Here is a 22,789-nt window from a genome sequence, read left to right on the forward strand (position 1 = left end):
ACTGTGATATTTTTTTAAAAATTTAAACAATCATATATTTTTGTTTTTGCTTTTTTTTTTTTGAGACAGGGTCTCACTATGTAGTTGAGACTGACCTGGTACTCACTATGTAGCCCAGGCTAGTCTCGAACTCACAGCGATCCTCCTGCCTCAGCCTCCTGGGGATTACAGGCATGAGCCACCATGCCCGGCAATCATCATATATTTTGATTACACTTTGTACTATTCCTACTTTCTTATCTGAGTATATCTTTTTATTGTTATCCTGTCGTATAAAATTCCCAAGGATTTGTGATAAAACTGGATAGGCTGAGAATAATAAAACAAATTCAATTCTACTTCTCAAAGTATCAAACCAAAGAACAGCTCTTAAAGACATTTCTCCATTAAAAACATATACTGATACATATCTGTTTACATAAGCTTAGTAATTGCTCACTAAATCCTTTATAAAGAACTAGGCTGTCTGTTTACTACTTTTTTGTGTGTGTGGTACCCGGGATTGAACCCAAGACCTTGTGCTTGCAAAGCAGGTGGCAGAACCACTGAGATAAATCCCTGGCCCAAGGTTGTCTGTTTAAAAAACCACTGTATAGTCACATCTTAAAATGTTTAAGATTGTTAAAAAAAAAATTAATGGTATATTGTAATAGGGTTACATTTCTAAGTGATTCACTGTGCTTTTCTAATAATACCTACTTTGGTGAACAGAAATTCTTCCACAATCCTAAACTTAAGAAATGAGTGAACCAAGCCCTATGATCTGGACAGACTTTGCCTCCCTTTCCTGCCTGTCCCTGGCTCTGCCACTCGGTCAGAAGGGTTCTTGGCTCTCCTTCCATGTTAGGGCTGAATGCTGCCAACTGATTATTGTCAGATAATTGACTAGGTGCTGTTCAACCACCATATGTTTATACACGTTGGTAACACTTGGAGAACAATTTAATCACCAGCAAAACAGACGACTAAGGACTTGGTACACGCATACATTTGGCCAATAAGTGGCCCTTACTTTCCAGTGGCAGGTGATTGCAGCTCTCAGAACAACAGGAAAGAATATCCTTTGCCAGGCAATTGCCCATCCTTGCTATTTATCCCTTCCATTCTAAGTGTATAATATTAAGGTAGAATACATGCAAAGTGGACAATAAATTCAAATAATGAGAAGGGGACTGTCTTGAATGTAACAACAGATGCATTCAGGCAGTTTGAAATTTTCTTTTTTTTTAAATTGAGTTTATTGGTACATTTTAGGGATACAGTACAGTTACATTCATCACTGGGATCTTGTACCTTTACATGACAGGTCTCGGTTCTCTTTTTTCCCCTGGCAGTTTGAAATGTGCAACCAAACAGTTGACTGAAATGGGTTAAAACTATCTGGGTGTGATGCTATGCATTTGTAATTACAGCTCTCCTGAGGCTAAGGCAAGAACTCTGCCAGTTTGAGGCCAGCCTGAAATACATAGTGCGACCCTGCCTCAAATATATATATAAAAAAGAAGGCTGCAATATTTTCGGTACCAGAATCCTTTCAACATCTATGGTTAGTGCTTTGTATGCTGCATTATTCTTACATAACTTATAAATTCTATATCCCTCTTTACCGTGTTAAGTTCTTGCCTTTTCCCTGTTGGGGAGGAAAATGTATACTTTGTTTTTTAAGTAAAAGTTAATGGAAAAATCAAATTTACAGAAAGTAATTTGTGCATTTAAGAAGGACACTGCTATCATTTTTCAGGATCTGTGACTCTGTCACTTGATTTAATGTGTCTTCCTTTATGATACAAAATCTGTATGCCAAAATTCCTTTTTCTATAATTATTTTATAAGATAGAAAGATCTGCTACCATAGAACCCCTTAGGAGGAATAGAATCTAACAAATTTACTCAAAACTCTTGAATCTGACATGAAATAGGGTGCCAAAGCAGGCAGGGAGAGACCAAGGTGGTAGAGTCACATGGGGCTAGTGGTTGAGTGGGTGAGGTAGGATTTCCTGCCACTGTTGATACAGTCTTTCACAAAGTAAAGCATTTCTTTTGTCTTTCTCCTCCTGTCTTTTTTCTTACATATTTCCTAGAACAGTTCAGACCTAGAAAACATGGCTTTTATTTACTCAGAAACCAAGGAAAGGTAGGTCTTCAGTATTGACAGCCAAGATGCAGACAGATCAAAAGCTAAATCAATTTATCCTACCTCAGGCAGAAAAAGTAATTGAATTAAACTTCCTCTAAATATGATAAGTTTGGGGCTCTTAAAGCCAGGCACAAAGAGCTAGGTTAGAGTGAGCTGCTAAGTAAATGGATGCATTGAGCTCTAGCCACCCCGCCCACAGGGAGTTTGATAAGCTGTTGATTGCCTCTATCACTTTACTACCCAGGTTGAAAACTGATTAAGCTGCTTATGAGGCTCTGGGGCTAATGGCCTGGCCTACCAAGAACACGACTGCCAGTGATTTAAGTAGGCTGCTTGGCACATATGGCTTAATTATTACAAGGGGGAAGAAAAGAAAGACAGCAGGATATAGGAAAGCATTAAAAAGCAGACTTTATTATTTCAAATGGATACATTACTTTGACATCCTAAAATGAATATGGAATTACTCTGACTCTTCCTCTTCATCTGATATCAAACATTGCTTTTGAACGGCCTCCTCAAAGAGTATTCACTTTGGAGCCCACATGTTCTACTTTAAACCACCTTTACAAGAATGTTTTGTGCCTTTAAACACCAAGCAACAGCATCTGGGTGTCCAGACACTATGATCAGACAGACTTGAGAAAACAGATATATGGATAATGGGTATTCTAACTGATTTTTCCTCTTGAACACCACTGGATAATTGTAATTAAAAATATGTTCCTTTCCACCCCAGTCAGCAGATAAAAGCTGCCTGACTATGAAGCAAAGAACAGGCAGGACTGAGGAGCCGGAGGAGGCTGGCATGTGCAAAGAGGTCTTTTCTCAGGTCTCTACAACTAACTGCTCTAAAATTATTTCTACCATTTAGAATAACTTTCCTGGGCTCGGGATTTAGCTCAGTGGCTCTGCCACCTGCCTCGCAAGCGCAAGGTCCTGAGTTTGATCCCCAGTTCCAATATAAGTAAATAAAATAAAATTACTTTCCTACCTCTAGAAGGACAAAGAACACAAAAAAATTAATTTTAGAATTTTTTAAAAAATGGTATATACATAAGAAATCCTAAAGAGTAAAGTTTGAAAAATGACTGAAGGACTTGAACTGTTTTTAAGATGACCTCATTTCTCTGGAAAGGAAAACAACAGAAAAATAGAATCACAGCATTTTGAGATGTTCTGAAAGTTGTCACAATTATTTTTTTTAAACTGATTCTTAGAACAATCAGTACATATAAAGAAAGGAAAGCAATGTTTTCATTTAGTGTCTAACAGCTTAAGGAGTTGTTGATTTAAATGATTAACCAAAGCTTAACATATTCACAACTTAGAGCTGAACACAGGATACCTCTGCTTCTTCCAACTGCTAACCTGGTCAATCATTAAAAGTACATGTACTAATAAAAGTTTATAAAGACGATTGGACTCTTACAGGCTCTGATATATTTTATTAAACTGTAAGTTATTCAACTATTTGGCTTGAGCACAAGTCAAAGGGTTTAAGGCATGCCTTTCACATCTCTTTTCTTTACTAATTTTTTTCTTTACTAATTTTTTAATGAAACATTCACATACCTTAAAATCCACTTTTTTTTTTGTACCGGAGATCGAACTCGGGTCCTTATGCTTGCAAGGCAGGCAGCAGAACCACTGAGCTAAATCCCCGGCGAAAATCCACTTTTAAAGTAAGCAACTCATTGATTTTTTTTAATCTATTCATAAAATTGTGCAGTCATCTTCAATATTTAATTCTGGAACAATTTCATTAGCCCCCAAAGGAACCCTATATTAGCAGTCACTACTTATTTCTTTGCTTTCTCCAGATTGTGACCACTACTAATTTGCCTACTCAGGACATTTCATTTAAATAGAATCATTCATACACACAAACACACATATATGTAATTTTCTATGTGGCTTCTTTCACTTACCATGATGGATTTTTAAGACTCATCCACACTGTAGCATGTATCAATACTCCTCCCCCCTTTTAGGCTGAAAAATATTCCAATGTACCGCTAAACATTTTATTCATCCTTTCATCAGTTGACAAACATTTGAGGGGGCTTCCACTTTTTGCTATTAAGAATAATGCTACACTGAGCACTTGTGTTTTTATGGGCATATATACATGTTTTGAATGCTCTTGGGTATATACCAACAAGTATAATTCCTGGGTCACATGGTAATTCTATATTGTTTTGAGGGACTGCCAATCTGTTTTCCAAAGTGTTGTGCCACTTCATACTCCCACGAGCAATGTATGAGAGTTCTAGTCTCTCTACATGCCTGCCAATATCTGTTACTGTCCTATAATCTTTTATACAAAGCCCCCTCCCCCATTCTGAATAGAAGCTGAGTATCAGGAGTTGTGATAAAAAAATGTACCAGTGATGGCAGAATACAGTGCCAACCCCATAATCCACACAGAAATTCCCCTAGGAAGAAAGCAAATGTGAAATGGGCTCTCTGAGCACTCACCTGCTGCAGGTCAGCGAGGGAGTATAGGTGGATCTGCTGAAGGAGGTATTCTCGGGGGAAGATTCTGAAAACAAAGGCAGACACACAAGTGAACTGTTGTGCTGTGAGATTTGCTTTTTTAACACTCAAAATTTCATTCAAAAATTTCTTTCCTCTGCCTTTTCCTCTTCTCATGTACTCCTACTCCTCAAACCTCCTCAGAACCTGTAACGATACATTTTCCTTATAGTTTGCTTTCTAACATCAATATTCGAATGGAAGTTTGGTGCTTCTTTTGCAATATTATGGATTAAACCCAGGGCTTCAAACATGCTAAACAAGTGCTCTACCACTGAAGTACTTCCCCAGCACTTTTCAAATTTTATGCTGAGACAGGGTTTTGGTAAGCTGCCCAGGAATGAACTTGGCAATCCTCCTGCCTCAGCTTCCTGATAGGATAACAAGTGTGCACCACTGCACCTGCCTGGTCTTTCTTTTTATTTTTAAGGTGCTAAGGATCAAACCTGGGGCCAATGATGCAAGTGCTCTATCACTGAGCTACATTCCCAATTCTGTTCTTTCATTTTCAATAGAATCTGAAATGTTACAGTAGGTCCAGGCCTGTGGACCAGAGCATCAGGTTTCTTGTACCAGCCGTGTCCCTAATAAACTAACCTCAGGCAAGTCCCAGACCCCCTGGCTCCAGCTTCTACACTGTATAAAGAGGGCAACTGAACTTGGTATTTCTAAGTGTCTTTCTGGCTGTTATACTGCATGCCTAAATTAACTGATATTAGAGTTGAGTAATACTGGCATGGCAACCTATGTGTCTGTCTAGAGGCTTCTATGGCTTTCATTAATGGAGAACAGTGGTACCAGCATCACATTAGTGAGCCATCCAAAATACACAGTGATGGTAAATTTTAGAACCCAGGTATGATGGTTAATCTTGAGTGTCAACTTGAATGGCTTGAGATATTTCGATTAATTAGTAAAGCACACTTCTGGGTGGATCCTAGGGAGCTTAACCTAGGGGACTCCATCTTGTCCCTGGCTGCTCTCTCTCTGGCTTTTCTGCTCTCTGCTTCCCAGATGCCCTGAGTTGAGCAGCTTTCCTCTGCCTCGCCCTTCTAGCATGTTTCTGGCTTGGAGCCAGCTGACCATGGACTGAAACCTCTGAAACCTGGAGCCAAATAAACCTCTCCTCCTTTAAATTGTGGGTATCAATTATTTTGTCCCAGCAAGGCAAAGGTGAATAATAAACCAGGTACAGATATGAATAATGGGAAAAATATTCTGAATGGGGACTCCCTAACAAAGTCCAATATTTTTGTTTGCTGTTAGTTTATAGCATCTAGACAGATAAGTAGGAAAAAACAACTGATTATGAACTAGCTGATAGTTATCAAAGGGTAGATAGTTACAGAGCACCACATATGCAAAGTAAACCCAAAACAAAACTAATGGTGCTAGCATTTTCTCAGACTGTCTTTTATGGTTCTATGCAATTATGTCTTAAATGAAAGAAACCATTAACCTATTCAATTAACATTTATGACTATATACTAGATGCCAAGCACTATGTCACACATGAAGAAGATAAGTGTCTGAGTTCAAGAAGCATAAAGTCAGCCAGATGTAGGCATGCCTATAATGCCAGCTATTTGGGAGGCTGAGGCAGGAGGATCATATATTCAAGTCTAGGCTAGGAAACTTAGCTAGACCCTGTCTCAAATTAAAAAGGGATGGGGATGTATCTTAACACTCTTCTGGTGGATCAGTCAGTATTGGGGGTGGGGGGAGCATAAAGTCAAATGAGGTAAGGACACATAATTTGATAATTATAATGTAATGGTAACAGTTATGTATGTGGTATGCTTTTTACAATGGTCTCACGTGGCAGATTCCAACCCTGGCTGTCCATTGGAATCACGTGCAGAGCTTTTTAAAAAATGACAGGAAAAGGCCAGGGATTTGGCTCAGTGGTTCTGTTACCTGCCTCGCAAGCAAGCACAAGGGCCTGAGTTCAATCCCTGGTACCAAAAAACAACAACAACAACAACAACAACAACAAAACAGGAAACATGCTTGAATAGAACCCAGAAATCAGTGTTAAACAAAAAATTAAGTAAGTACTCTCCCAGTGATTAGTACAGCCAAGGTTTAGAACCACTGGCCTAATATCTGGGTCCCTGGGAAATTCATCATTCAGTCTTTCAGTTAAGTATGAATTCATTATCAAATTCTAGAGATTAATTTGTCCACCCTTCCATCCATCCAACATTGATTAAACACACACTATATAACAGTTACTGTACTGGTACATGGAAAGGGTCACCAGATCAGTTAGACAAAGTCTTTATCCCACAGAGGACTGAGATAGGTGTATTCTAGTTTGGAGCTCTCCTGAAAAGTAGAAGAGGCACTGAGGAGATCTTTGGGAAAGCATGGCTTCCCCCACAGAAATGAAACTAGTCTAAGAGAGTGACAAAACCATAAATGATATTCTGGGAACTAGAGTACAGTTCCTGAAGCTGTGCTCTCTTCAACTCTGATGGTTCAAGGTTGTACCCATGGCAGAAAGCACAGACCAGTTCCAGGGCAGCTGGGAGAAGTGGAAGGAAAATGCTCAATTTCTTCACGTCACCTTAGCTTCCCTAGAGAAAGGCATCCTGCTGTGGAAGGTAGACCACTGTCCTTTGAGAGGCCGAGAGATAGAACCAATCTCTACTTCCAGTAACAAACAATATGACAGACAAGAGACCTACTTCTCATGATGTTCTTATTATTAAACACTGATAAGAAGATGAGCCCAATTTGGGATGTGCACTTGTCATACAGTATTTCACTCAGCCCTCACAATGATCCCACATAGTAAGTATAACTTCCATTTTACATATGAGGAACCAGGGCTCAGAACCAACACTAATTTGCCAGCGTCATAAAGCTGGAATACAAGGCTAAGATTTTCTGAGTTCAAAGATATATGTTTCTTCCAGTTTCTTGAGGGTACAGGAAGAAGAAGGATGGATGTGGGGTTGAGTTGATTTATTCCAAATTTTCTTTTTATTTGTAAAATGTTCATACTCTCATATCCTTCACTCAGATTTCCCTAATGTTTACATCTTATATAACCACAGGACATTGCTTTAAACTCAGAAATTAACTATTATATAAATTACAGACTTCATTCATGTGTTACCACTTGTTTCTGTTCAGGATTCAATCTAGAATGCAACACAATTTAAAGATTATTGTTATTATCGAACATGCTATATTTAAGCATTTGCAAGGTGACTCAAGACAAACATATGTCAGAAAAAGAAACCTAAGGCACAGTCTTTCAGTAGGGCTCTGAGGGTGGCAGAGTATGATACTCTAATATGGAGACAGAGGATGATATATGGGGATAGTTGAATGGGAAGAATGAACATTTTCTTTCCGTTCTTTTTTTTTTCCAGTGCTGGGGATTGAACCCAGGACTTCACGCCTGTGAAGTAAGTACTCTACCACCAAACTATACCTAGAATAATTCTTTTGAAAGGTAACTGCTAAATAATGACATCCCTTAAATAAAGTTGAACGAAAAGAATGTGGCAGCAGTGCTAAGATATGGGGATATGATTAAGGCATGAATCACGTGAGTAGGCTGGAAAATCATTCTGAGATGAGCTCTTACCTCTTCTGCTGGTTTGTAGGAACATAAGTGAACCAGACAGAGTCAGGAGGAAGAAGACTGAAATGATGGCCAGCAGGCACAAATACTACAGGGTAGCATATCTATAATGTCTTGCTACTCAAAATCATGTGCTCTAAAAATCCTAAAATTTCTATGACTTGGAGTAGACAAGTTACATGAACTATTTACAAACCACATCATTTGGCCTACCCTTCCAGTTCTACAGAAAGCCAGTCAGCTATATAGTCAGTCAAGTCAGTAAGCTATACAGTCAACAAGGACTTAATGAGTGCCTAAAATAAGCAAGACATTGAGTCAGATGTTGGAGATGGATACTTCAATGAACACAATTAATGAACACAGAGAATTTCCAGTTTCTCCTTACTTCCAATCACTGTTCATTTTTCTTCTCACAATAGCTACCCAACTTTGGTCATGTCATCTCTAATACTCCTTCAATATTATTTATACAACTAGTTTATTTAATGTTTATAAATGTGTGAATACATTTCACATATGCTTATTTTCCCTCTGCTTTTGGGAGAAATTCTAAGCTCTGTCAGAAACATTTTGTCTACTGTTTGCCTTTATCAGTCTTCTATGTCTGATGCTATAATTTACACGAGGTCAGTCATGACAAAGAAGTTGAAAATACAATATATGCAGAAAAGATAAAGGAACCAAGCTTATTTTGTCTAGAGAAGATGTTGGCTCCAAAAGACTTAGTGGTAGTCATTAAAAGTACAGAATTTGAAGGAGACAATGCCAATCAGCTCCTCTTCTCTCTGGAGGAAGGAAGTTCTGGCATAAAAGCACTAAAATCAGTAAGGGGAATAAATTTTCTGAGAAGGACTAAGGGAGGTATTAAAAATGAATTTATGTTTCAAAAGTATATACAAGACGAAAAAAACTTTCTGCAGGTTTCCAGGTAAAGCCAAGCTCTTCTGTTTAGAAGAGGTGAGTTTCCTAGGCAGGGCCAGATAAGGGCTTACTTGTCCCTTGTTCCTCTTTCCCCTAAGGCAGACATGCCTTAACAGACATCCCCACAGGGAAGGGCAGGTGCATAAGGACAGAAGAGACAAGTCCAGGAACAGTGGACCACAGCAACTGTGCATGAGGGAACATCTAGGTCTCTTCCCTGCTGTGGCTCCAGTCCTTCAGGACAGGTGCCCTTGAGGACAGACTGAACAAGCAGAGATTCTCCAGGTCACTTCTCCTTAACTCTGATTTGTAGAAGGGACAGTGAAAATCTGGATGCCCAAGGCCTGCCTGCTCAGGTAGAATTAAGATGCCTGAGGCAGATCTGACCTAGGAAAGACAGGGCTCCTCAGAGTAGGCATGTACTTCAGGGACTGCAGGGGAGCCTTTCATGTCTGGAAAGCAAAGCTTGGTGTCCTCTTAAAAATAATCATGTCAGCATTAGTTTTACTATTAATGATTCAGTAAAGAATGGATGATTATTTGCATTATCAGGAAACACTTGTGATCACTTTATTTCCCAGGAATTAAATTCAAACCTCAGCACACATTTTGTCATGGCTTATGTTTAGATATCCCACCAAAGCCACCAAAGCCTCATGCGGTCCTCAGTGAGCTTTTTCAGAGGTGGCTGGTTCTACAGTGTGTGTCCTGGAATGGATTCATGGTGCAATGCTAGGCTCAAGGGCACTAGGATTAAGGGTATCAGTGCTACCCACCCTAAGTAGTCTGTATAAAAGGAGCAAAAAGACACTGTTAAGGTCCCTTGTTACTTTTGCTGTCTCTGTATGCAATGACCTATTTCTCCTCTGCCCCATGCCACGTACCACTCTGCCTTGGAGCAGCCAGCTATGGACTGAAGCCTCTACAAACTGTGAGCAAAATAAACCTTTCCCTCTTTAACTTTGGGTGCAAGTATTTGGTCTCGGCAGCAAGAAAAAAGGAACTAAGACACATTTCATTGCAATAGATGAATCCAGGGTTCACAACATAAGCCTGGCAGTGTGCAGGGCCCCGATGATTTGGAAAGACATAATTTTTTAATCCATACATAGCTGTGCAGGGCGAGGGGAGCCAGCAAGACACCTTGTCAGGAAAGGCCTCTCTCTGCAAACTGACAAGTCAGAGGGGAGGAGAAGCAGCAGAAGGGCACATTTCTGGTGGAGGGAACAACAGGGGCAGGAGCAAAGGGACTAGAAGTACAGTGCTCCAAGGGAATCACTCCTGAGACGAAAGAACTCTATGTGGGTACATATCTGGGAGTGCAGCCAAGAGGGGCCTTGAAAGCCAGCTAAGGGTCTACCCAAGACAGATAAGGTACCACAGAAAGGCCCCAAGCAAGAGAATGATGTAGTTAGTTTTGTGACTTTAAAAGATCACTGACACTGGGTATGGTGGCACACACCTGTAATCTCAGCTACTTGGGAGGCTAAGGTACAAGAAGAACAAGTTCAAGGCCAGCCTGGAAAGCTGAGCAAGACCTTGTTTCAAAATAGTATAACAAGGACCAGGGATTTAGCTCAGTGGTAGAGCACTTGTCTAGTATGTACATGGCCCTGTGTTCAATCCTTAGTATGAAAAAAAAAAGCTCCTAAAAAATCATTGATAGCAGAAAGGGATAGAGAAACTGAAGGAAGGCATCTTTGTTTTGAAAAACTAGGTAAGATACAAGGCTTGAAGTGAATTAATTTGAAATGGTGGCCTTGGTGTTGCAGAGACGGCTTAGCCCCAGAGATTTATGTAGCTGAATATGTGGGTCATGGTGGCTGACAGGAAGTGCAGATCAGTGAGAAGCCTTGTGTTCACAGTTTTCATGCTAGGTCAAGTAGGTGAATGGTTGTTCCAGTTGCTGACACAGGAATAAGGAAGAGAGAGCACCTTGCTGGGGAAGAGGGTTGGAACTCTGAGGAAGGTGTGTTGGGTTACCTGAGTCCAGGTAGGAGGCCTGTGTGCCTCTAGCCTACAGGTTTTAGATGAAGCCATGAGAATAAGGGGCTTTGGACAGCACATACTGGAAAATGAGAAAAGATGACTGTGGGAAAACCATGCTATTTAAGGAGGCTGTGGTGAGAAGACTGAGAAGGAGCAGTTTGAAAGGGAGAAGGAAAGGCAGAAGAGCTGCATCAGGAAGACAATGAAGGAGAGAATTTCAAGAAAGAAGGGGGCAAGTGGTAGTAAAAGCAGTGAGGCCATCAAATGACATTAGGAAGACTCTCATGGGGCCTGAAAAGTGCTGGCAGGATTTGGCAAAGGAATTCATCGGTAACCTGAGAGTGAGGTTTCGGCCTAACAGGAAGCCAGTCGGCAGAAAGACAAGGACTTTGAATTCTCTTTTAAGAAGTTCGCTTTAAAGGACAGAAGAGAAACTGGGCCACTACTAAAGAAGGATATAGGGCTAAGTAAGAAAAGGTTCCTTTTTTTAAAGAAGGGAGAGACTTGAGTATTATATGCTAAAATTAAGAAGCCAGTACAGAAGCAAAAGCTGAAAACATAGAAATAGGGGTAATTAAGACAGCCTGGCCCTGGAAAAGCCAACAGGAAATGGAATGTGGACCCAGCTAGAAGTTCTTTCAAAGACGTAATCGCATATGCCACACACGCAGACACATAATACATTTTCCTAATTGAAATACTCCATTTTTACTAAAATGTTATAAAAGTAATTACTAGTTTCTCCAATGTAACCCACAGACTTCAACAATTAGGAACCAAATGCAGCAAACTAACTTAAGGTTATCTGGCTTAGCAGTCCTTTGGTAAACAGGAACCTTGCTGCAAAAGGTCACTGTCTTTTGTTTTCTGATGAGGCTGCTATGTTGAGGGCCTTCTCTGCATTAAATGACCTCGCTGCACCACAACCCTATTAATCATCAGATCTGGCAGCATTTCTACAGCAGGCAAATCACATGCACAGCACTGCTCAAGCCAGTGCAAGTGCATCTGGTCGGCCCCAACACCCAAGCCAAAGGACAAAAGAGATAAGGAGGGTCAACTCCACACTTCTCTCATTCATCAAAGGAAATCACATCACTGGCAGGTAGCATTATTAAGCTCCCTGGTATCAAAGAAACACACTAAGAGATCATGAAAATCAACTAGCATAATAATTTCTAGGGCCAGCATTTTCTATTTTATCATTTTTTGAATTTCTTGACACACTAGAAGGGTAACTTGGGCTTCGTTTAGATATTGCTGTAATGAAGGGGTAAGAAAGATGACAATTAAAAAGGAAAAGGGTCATATATGATTTGGAGCCCTTATATTAGCTGGTACTTAGGGTTAAACATTCATAGATACTTGCCTATGAAATCAAAGGCAGTAGTCTTAATAAAAAAAGTAGGGGCTTCATTCCATTTTGTTGCATGACATTAAGTGAAATAAATCAAGAATCATTTAACTTGAATAATTTCTGAGGACTTTGACTCCGCTTTCACCAAGGCCTGATGTTGAAAAGGGACTGGTCAGGTTCTAAGGAAGTAGATTCTTTGCTGGATTTTGATAGATTTAATAATACATTCTATCATCTTCCTGAAGCTCAATTCTTAAAGATGCACAACTGGCACTTAAAAAACCAATAGTTAAAATGAGATTTTTTTTCTTTCTTAGAAGTTTCTAATAAAAATATCTCAGCTTTAGACACTTTGTGTGTGTGTGTGTGTGTGTGTGTGTGTGTGTGTGTGACTGGGGATCAAACTCAGGTCCTTGCACTTGTGAGGCAGGTGGCAGAACCACTGAGCCAAATCCCTGACCCCCTTTTTTTGGGGGAGGGGATACCAGGGATTGAACTCAGATCCTGGAGCTTGCAAGGCAGGCAGTGGAACCACTGAGCTAAATCCCAGGCCTTAGACACGTTTAAGGACTCACAACATACCCACAAAAACAATAATACAACATCAATTGTAAACCTCCTAATTTGATTAGAAAGGATGAGTCTAAAAGGAGAATATGGAGAGAGCTGCATATGGAATATTTTAAAAGGAAAAATCATTTATTCACAGTGTTACTGTTTTTCAAGAAGATGTACTCCAGAGGAGGTAACTGTTGAGTTGAGAGCACCACAGAGTCCACTTGGGAGGGTACAAGCACCCACACTGAAAATAGCAAAAAGCTCCACAATGCACCTCCAGGGAGAGGCAATTTAGTGTTCTTGATATGAGAGGCAAAGTCTTCCTGAAATAGTTGCATTAGGCTGGATGTGGATAGGGCTTACATGTCTAGCTATGCTCAGAGTTAATGGAAAAACAATTTTAAATCAAAGGCAGATATTTCGATAGAAACCCATGTGGAAGAAATAAGCTCCAATCATTTCTCTAGGTACCTCATTTTGCTAATTTCATTGGCAGAAAAAGTGGCAAGATTGCACCAGATATTATATCTTGGCAGATAGTTATATGAAATAAGGGTCTCTTACCTGCTGGTTTAGAATTATGTTTAAGTTTCTTAGCAACAATCTAAAGCCTGGAGTAGAAATACTTGGGAAGTAATTTTGGTTGTGATTAGGCAACTGATTATAAAAGTGAGAGTTTATATCACAGCTGCCATATGTCTAGCTCAAATTCTTAAGATATATTTTTTAACAGTAAAGAGAATGCTATTCCTACAATGATGGTGTCTTTTGTCTCAGAAAATGTTTTTTTTAAAGTTTATGTATATTTAATCACAGAATAAGACAAAATCATTTCTTAACTTTTTATAAAGACTTTCTCAGTAAAGAGAAAGTATAAGCTGGGCATGGAAGTCCCAGCTACTCAGCAGGCAGAGGCAGGAGCCTTAGCAATTTAGGGAGAACCTATCTCAAAAAATAAAAAGGGTTGGGGATGTAACTCAGTGGCAGAGTACTTATCTGGCAAATGCAAAGAACTGGGTTTAATCCCCAGTACCACAAATCATACACACACGTACACACACACATCACACACACAAAAGAGCTATGTATGTATACAGTTTAATGCAATTAATATTTATCTTTACAGAGTTCGTTGTTAAAAGTATATTAATGTTCAGTATTGAATGACATTGATTTTTGCATGAGTGCTGATGCTAGCTAGCATGCATCTGTTTGGCTAGAGACCTCCGGAGGAAGTACAGGGAGGGGAGGAGCAATCAGGACATTAGGAAGATGGATGACCGGAAAACCACACTTCTAAAGGTCATCAAGAGAAAAATAATTTTGGAAGTAGAATAGAAACAGTTGTTTTAATCAAAATGATATCTTAAAAATGGTATAACTGATAATGTGAAATAGGAAGAAAAGGTCCGAAGGAGAAGGGGAAGTGGGAAGGGTAAGGGAAAGGAAAGAAGGGAATAGAAAAAAATATGAAAGAAGGAAAAATGGAAACAAAGTCTTTGTAAATAGGGAAGGATGAAGGGGTTGAAGGGAGGGCAGGGAAATGGGGAAAAAATAAGAACCAAGATATATTATGTAAAGGTACAAGATCCCAATGATGAATAAAACTGTATTGTTTACCTTAAATGTACCAATAAACTTAATGGAAAAAATTATATCTTATATTTTAGTAGTTTGAGTCCTGATAGATTCATGCAGCTGATCTGTTAAGGCTGCAGCCCCAACTGCAGTTAATGACATTTTAAAATTTATTTTTAAATTTAATTTTAAACTAACTTGAACACTAGCCACAAAAACCTAACTAACTTTAAATCTTCCAGAGAACATAAAAAGTTATATTCACTTATTGAGTTTAAAGAAGTATTATCTAAGAAGAACAGTATCTTTTGTAATAAGAATATCAATTTGACCAAATTGCGTGGGCACAATCTTGGCAACAGTATTTCATTCATTTAATTGACTTATTCAGCAAATATTAGTAGCTCTCAATCCATGTCAGGTAGAGTCTTAGGCCCTGGGGATACGGCAGTGAAGAAAACGGATAAAAAGCCATGACCTGTGCAGCTTACATCTAGGGAGACAACAGGACCACTGCACATGCTTGCATAGTTTGAGCAAAACACAATTTCTAAATCTAAATACAGTGGCCTAAGAGAGGGAGACAAACAGAATGAATGAAGTATCATGTTGTATGGTAATAAGCAAGCAAAGAAGAGAAAAGGTGCTACAGAAGCAGGGGTGTGTGGGGTGAGGGGGACTGGCTGCAGTTTAAAACAGAGTGGTCAAGAGGTTTTCTTTAAGGAGACAATTGCATAAAGACCTAAAGGGGCCGAGGGAGCGAGCTCTGCAGTTTGAAGGAAATGTAAAAGCAAGTATAGTAACTGAGGCAGGAGACTTCTTGGTACTTAAGGACCAACAAAAAGACCATTGTCACTGGAACAGAGGGAACAAGAGAGGGAAGTTATGAAAGGTGAGGCAGAGAAGTAATGGGGTGTAAGATGTATGTATGGTTTTGGCTTTTGCTTGGAGTGAGAGGTGAAGCTATTAGCTAATTTGGGCCAGGAGTGACAGCATCACATTTTCACATTAACCTTAGCTATGGTTTTAAGGGCAGACTAAAGCGGATCCTTCCCCTGGGTAGAGCAGGTGACGAGTTACTGCAGTAATCCAGGAGAAGGATGGTTGTGGCTTAAACCCAAGGTTAGCCATAGAAGCGGTGATGAGTAGATGTGTTTGGAAGCTGAAGTTGACAGCGTTTGCTGAGAGGAAGGTGTTTGGCCTGAATAAATGGATGGATGGAGGTGCCAGTAAGTGAGAAGGGAAAGACTGAAGGATGGAGGGTGGGATAGTCTGCAGTGGGAACAGGGCGTTGGGTATCAGGATCTCACTCCTGGACATCTTAATTTGAGATGTTATTAGATGTGCAAAGAACATTTCAACTTTTGGACTTAGTCTCACCTCTGGGGAACTCAGTAAAAATTTTTCAAGGTTAACAAGTGTAAGAGTAGGAAAGAAGTCTTGGTAAATCAAGTGACATTTATGGAGGCTACTAGAATAGGTAAGTACTAAATATTGCTTGAAGAAAGAGGAAGCAACAAGAATCTGACAGGACACAAACACAGATACACTTTTTTCTGGTACTTATCAGGATAATGTCAATAAAAATGGCAATCCTTATGATAGAAATTTATCATACAGTAAGAAAAATATTCTGGTAAGAATTCATGTGAATATAATCATACTTTTAAATAAAATGTGACATAGGAAATAGTTTAGAAAATAGAAGAATCGTTTTTTTTTAGAATTATCTTGAGATTTTCAAGTCAAGTCAGTAAATTGCTTCCAAATGGCCACAGCCAAAGATTAAACTTGACAAACATCTAGAACCAAATGTTCCCTGAAAACAGATACAATTTTGCCTTAAGCAACCAGGAAAATAGGCTTCTTAGTACCTCCACCAGTGTTAAGGAGGAACTAGTTTTAAATTTATATAAAATGGGGATTTTGGATTTACCAACCACCCCAAGTTCTCAAATCACAGTTTTGATGATAGGGAATCGATGATCAAGCAATCGAACTCCTGTACTGGATAATTTCAAATCTCAAAAAAGAAAAATATGACTTGAACTGGGGTCTCTGAAAAGTTAGTCCAAACAGCTGCTGGTAGTCTGGGCAATTTTTTTAGCAGTCCAAGGTAAAATGAGGAAAAAAAAAATAGCAGGATGATTTTTAAATAAATTACTTTTATTTATTTATTTGTTTGTTTGTTTATTTTATAATTTTATTTTATTTTTTGGTATTGGGGATCAAACTAGGGTCATTGCGCTTGCAAAGTAGGCAGCAGAACCACTGAGCCAAATCCCTGGTCCTAAATCTATTACTTTTATTTTATTTTATTTTATTTTGGTACCGGAGATAGAATTTGAGTCCTTGTGCTTGCAAGGCAGGCAGTGTAACCACTGAGCTAAATCCCTAGCTCCTATTACTTTTAAACAGCAGTTGGAGCTGGGGATTTAGCTCAGTGATTCAGCCACCTGCCTCTCAAGGTCCTGAGTTCAATCTCTGTACCAAATAAAAAAAAGCATTTGGATTTTGAGGCTGTCCTTTTTAAAATGCTACTATGTTTTTATATGAAACTGCTTTGGATATATGTAACCTACAGATAATACCGTGTTTTTAAGCTTACAGGCTTGGGAAATAGAAGAGTCTGGCAAACAGTGACCTAAAGAAAATGCATTCACTGGCACTAAGCCAATGGTTATGTCTGGTTTTCCATGGCTGACACGGCCTGACAGTGAGCACAGCAATCCCACCCCCCACGCCCCATTCACAGGCTGCTGCCTCCCTTATTTTCTTCACGCTCTCCTGAATGACTTCACATAAGGGTTCAGGAGAACCCTTAGTAGTGGTTCTCTTTAGAGTATGGAGACCACTGGATATCACCAACACCAATAGCAAGTTCACTGGGGAATCAGCGGTGATCTAAGCATCAGAAAACCTACTTCAGTTGGACTACTACTTACCAACCTACAACCTTAGGCAAGTTACAGAGAGTCTCAGTTACAGCTCTTCAATTCTTTCTAAAGACCCTCTCTCCTTACTTTAGAGAGCTACTCTAAAGAATAATGCTATATTTCTAGGGAAGTCCTTATTACTTGATAAAAACATAATTGTCTTACATATCTACAAACATGAGATGACAATTATAATTATCAATAAGCCTTCAATGTACAACTAGCATGAGTTGTCTTCTATTTTAGGCTATAAGGAAAAAAGATCAATCTTGACGTTTAAGAATCTTCCAATGCTGCCAGCAAGAAAGATATAAACACAAGGAGATTGGAAACTATCCAGGCAGTTAAGTGTCAAATAAGTGGCCCAGAATGATTGTTGCTGGAAGAGCTCAGAGAAGGGATCAGCCACTAAGAACAGGTGGGAAGAGGTGGCACTTAAACTGGTAAAGAGTCACTTAGTCAAGCAAAGGAAGGAAACATAGTTTGTCAGAAAAGTGAGTGCTTTACTTTGGCTAGGGTGGGGTCAAAGTGGTCCATTAGGACACAGTAGATGATTTTGATCGGTGATGTGATCCATGTAGGGACCAGGGGAAGTTGCGGGTACAGGTCAGGTCAGTTCACAGAGATCAGATACTCAACCAAGGGTTTCGTTACCTCCGATGGGTTGCTGAACTATCCACTGTCCAATAAGACCATTTTATGTTACTATGTATGTTAGCCTGGAAAGAGGAGCTGTGGGGGGAGAATTCCAGTTAGGAAATTATAGAAATAAGGTGGTAAGATACAGATGAGGGGGTGACTGTGGAAATGGAAAGTAAACGAAGGATGTGACTAGCTCTTAAGGGACCTTAAAGTAAACCATTTGGACCATACAGAGGTTCATAGCTTGGAAAACTAAGAGAATGATGTCATGATAACTAAAATTGACCTGACTACAGTGGATATATTTTTCATAGAAAAATAGTAGCTTTAAACGGGGCATAGTGGTGCATGTCTATAATCTCAGCATACTGAGAGGCTGAGGCAAAAAGATCTAATTCCTAGCCCAATTTAGCAAGAACTTGACTCAAGTGTATATATGACTGGGGAGGGATGTAGCTCAGTGCAAAGGCCCTGGGTTCAATCCCCAATACCACAAAAACAAAACAAAACAAACCCATTGACTTCAATTTGGCCCTTGAGTGGAGATATCAGGTAGGCAGGTAGACAGAACAAACACATGGTGATCTCTTTCCAATCACTGTGGATTTATAGAGATCACAACTCTGTCTCCCTGCAGATGCTAAGAAAGTGTCCTGAGGAAGAGTTGTCCTTTCCTTATGTGTAGGATGTTGTCACACTGGCTATCAGGGGTGAAGGAGCAGGCAGAAAGGCAGCAAAGTGTTGGCCATTCCTAATATTAGGGAGTGGGAGGAAGACATGGAGACAGTGAGGGTGCAGAGAATAGGGAGACTTGGATGGGCTGGCATGCAAAGAAGGGCAAGAAGAAGAAAGGCCTAGAAGGGCTGCTGACAGTGGCCAGGAGTTCAAGAAACAAGAGTCTGAGGAAGTGACAATTCTGCAAAGAGTGCACTCCAGTCAGACTGCAAGGATTCAAGCTCAAAGGGACTGGGCAAAGAGGAAATGGACACATCTCTCAGAACCTCTGCAGTCAGAGGAATGCCTGCAGGTATGAGCTTACACTTAAGCTGAACAGGAGGGTGGCTGGGCAGCACAGGTGAAGTAAGAGAGTAATTAAATTTGCCAGCAGAAGAGGGTCACAGTCTCTGAAGGGCCCTGCTGTATTACTCCTAAAGGACCAGAGTCTACATGTGGAGCCTCCTACTAATGTGCACTCTGAATGAGAGCTGTGGCACAGTCCTGAGTCCTGGGTTCTCTGATGCCTCTTCACACCTGCTCATTGTGCCTCCTGAATTTTGATTTGCTTGTAACACTGCAGCTAACATTTACTGAACACTTGGGGACTAGGGATTTAGCTCAGTGGTGCCGTGCCTGCTTTGCAAGCAAAAAGTCCTGAGTTCAATCCCCAATACCCCTCAAAAAACAAAAAAAAATTTACTGAACACTATCCTGTTTCAGGTGTGAATTCTCTTATTAGATTTTTCTATGCAGTGCTGCTGTTATTATTATTATTCTCATTTACTGGTTAAACAACTGGTTCTGCAAGCTAAAGGTGACCGCTGAGCTAGGGAAAGTCAAACTTCAGGGCCTACCATACCACTACCTCCACTTGTGCCCCCATTTTATTCTTTCCTTTCGTTTACCCAGCTATAACCTTTGGCTTTGTGGTGACCAGGGATGACTGTAGCATGCTGTTCTAGGTGTCAGTTCCTCAAGTTCCTTACTGCAAGAGCCTGTGAAGCATATTTTGATGGCCTAGCCCAAGCCCTAAGACACCCCAATTCATCCTCTGAGGAACTTTAAAGTTGACTTGGTGGTATTACTTCTAGTTCCACAAGCTCTTCATGTTTTTTGTTTGTTCTTAGAGAACTAAATCTAGATGTTTTCTACCCTGTGAAATGGACCTCCCACTTGTAATATGAGTGATAGACTTAATATCTGAGATATGAGAAAACTTTACACTTATTATTTAAGTATTCAAGGTGAAAACCTTGGCAACAAAATAAATGAATTAAATGGGCTGCTGTTAAGAAAACCAGAGCAGTCTCATATACCAAGTGGCATCAAGTCTGAGAAGACACCAGAAGTGGCAGAGGCTATGGCAATCAAAAAGCCCCTTATCTCAAGTTGATGGCTGCTACACAAGAATGCACAATCAGAGCTTTTGACTCCCTCAAAGAAATGAGAAAGCTTCTTTTAGTGTGTGCACAAAAACTCCTGATTGTTCAAATGGTGGCAACTGTTTTATCGTCTCAGAGTTGTAGGGGCCATTCTTATAAGGCCAAACAAAGCACACATACTAGCCAAATGTGGCCTTGAGGTACCTGTTTGTGACCTTAGTTTTACATCCTACAGTTACCATGTTCAAGAGAGCACAGTTCAAGCTCTTGTTAGTGTCCTTCCCAAAGATGTCCCCAGTGGCAGCCCATCTGGATGTGTCCTGACAATGCTAAGTACATCAAGATTTTCCACAGAGTTCTTCATGCACCTTCATGTGTGAACATGGTAAATAACTCTCATAAGATGTTAACTAGGCCTTGAGCTAATTCAGCAGGGTCACCATCTGGGAGTCCTCAGAAATACTGAGCTGTCAGCACCATAAACATTTTAGGCTTCATGGAGGATGCTGACTTCTTCTAAACTAATCACTCCTGCCAGTCAAGCTTTGCAGAATAGGTTTAAGAACAAGGTGACCATTTAACAACAATAACAAAAACAGTGAGGATGAAAACTGGACAGTCATAATAATGAAAGGCCTAAAAGCAAACTGTGACTTCCCTAATAAGGTGATGACCAAAGCTGGCTCCCTGGTGGTGGAGCGCCAATACAATTAATCAGTCTGTTTTCAGTTTTCTCACGACAGCAATATTAACAGTTCACTCTCTTCTGTTTATATGGTGCTGACAGGTCTTCAGCATGTTGGGCTTACTTGCAGGAGATTAATAGCCACTCTTATACTTAGGTAAAATTAGGCAGGGAGAGAATGCCTTTTTTGACTAGATAAGAACTGCATTCTCTTGCTTTTTTTTGCTTCCCTATTGCCTATCAACTCTTGTGTCTCCTACTCTCTATCAAGGATATGTAAGTCTAGTCATGTCTACAAGGTTCCTCTCACGAGTTACGCTCCTCTCACTTGAGAGGTTATATCCTCAGGTGAAATAAAGGGAACTTTAAACTGATTTTGGCTAAGTTTATCATCCCTAGGTATTGTTGCCTTATTTAGTTTTTTGAAAAACCTCATTCCTAATAAAAGTGAAAGAAATAGATGTGAAATGGCCTCTGTATTTAATGCTATTTTCATGGGAACAGGAGAAGACAGAGTTGATATACAGGACAGAATGCTGCACGAAGTATGGGCACCTTAGAAAATCTTTTAAAGATTATTCCACTTAATCATATTTCAACATAAGTCAAAAGATTTGCAATAATACAAAAAGACTAGTCACCCTTCACTATCTACTCTGTTAAAGTTAAAGGAATGATGTTTATTACTACATACTTTTCTCTCTCCCACGTTAGAGAGAAAAATTATAACTCTAAACTTTTTTGTTTATTTGTTTCTTGAGACAGGGTCTCACTATGTAGTTGAGACTGACCTGGAGCTCACTATGTCACCCAGGACGGTCTCGAACTCACAACGATCCTCCTGTCTCAGCCTCCCGAGTGCTGGGATTACAGGTGTGTGCCACCACACCTAGCTACGCTCTAAACATTTTAACAGCATCTACGTATAGGGAATCTAAAGTAACAAAAATTTAAAAAAATCAATGTGCCTACTCTAAAGTTGTGTAGGAATCAGTATCATTTCTTGTTCTTAGGTAGGTTCTGCTCCATCAATTTTATAAAACAAACATAAAGGTAAGAATGCACTGTATACCTAGGAACCGTAGCTTGGGCTCATATAGCTGCTGGGCCCACTTTCCTTGCTCATTCTCCTGACACAGTAGCAGGAGGACAGGACTAATTCTGCAGAGAGAATATCAGGGGGTAGCTTTTATGGAGAACATTTTATCAAACATTTCTGAAGCCAGATATAAGAATAGTATAGGATAAAAGAAGCAGTATCAATGACAATATCACTGAGTACTTACTGTGTACAAGAACTATTTTTAAAACTTCAGTTGTAGAAGCCCATTTAACTCCCATAACAGAATGTATTTTGGTAAGAGTGAAACAATAATTTTTGTTTGAAGTGCAGAATGTTTGAGAGAGTAGAATAATATAATGGGCTAGATATGGACAGACTCTAAAATCTATACTTGTACTTTAATAATCTGTCTAATGCAAAGGCTGGACTGGAGAAAGGGAAAACAATGCTAAACCAATTGGAAGGATATTGCAATAAACCTGGGAGAGGAAAGATCTGAGAATTAATTCAGAAACATACCAACTCATTGTTTAGATTGATTTGCTCTGTTCGCTTCCTTTTTTTTTCTTTGTTTCTCTCTTTTTTTGGGGGGGTCATTCATTCATTTGTATGTCTCAGACACTATGTTAAGAGACAAACAGGGAAGTAAGAAAAATAGAAATTTGCAAATGTCTCTTACTAGCCA

At 39.7% G+C, this 22,789-nt stretch overlaps 1 protein-coding gene across 3 annotated transcripts in view; it reads right to left on the reverse strand.

The window, feature by feature from the left end:
- The window catches only part of Plekhm3 (pleckstrin homology domain containing M3), a 182,485-nt gene that overhangs the window by 75,394 nt on the left and 84,302 nt on the right, over positions 1-22,789 (reverse strand). For all 3 annotated transcript variants that reach the window (XM_010616080.3, XM_010616081.2, XM_033764580.1), the window contains exon 6: positions 4,619-4,682. In XM_010616080.3, the coding sequence (XP_010614382.1) occupies positions 4,619-4,682 (64 nt within the window). The remainder of the gene's footprint in view (positions 1-4,618; positions 4,683-22,789) is intronic.

The sequence above is a fragment of the Fukomys damarensis genome, unplaced genomic scaffold, assembly GCF_012274545.1.
Source record: "Fukomys damarensis isolate Sample0158 unplaced genomic scaffold, DMR_v1.0_HiC HiC_scaffold_16, whole genome shotgun sequence".
NCBI classification, from domain to species: Eukaryota; Metazoa; Chordata; class Mammalia; order Rodentia; family Bathyergidae; genus Fukomys; species Fukomys damarensis.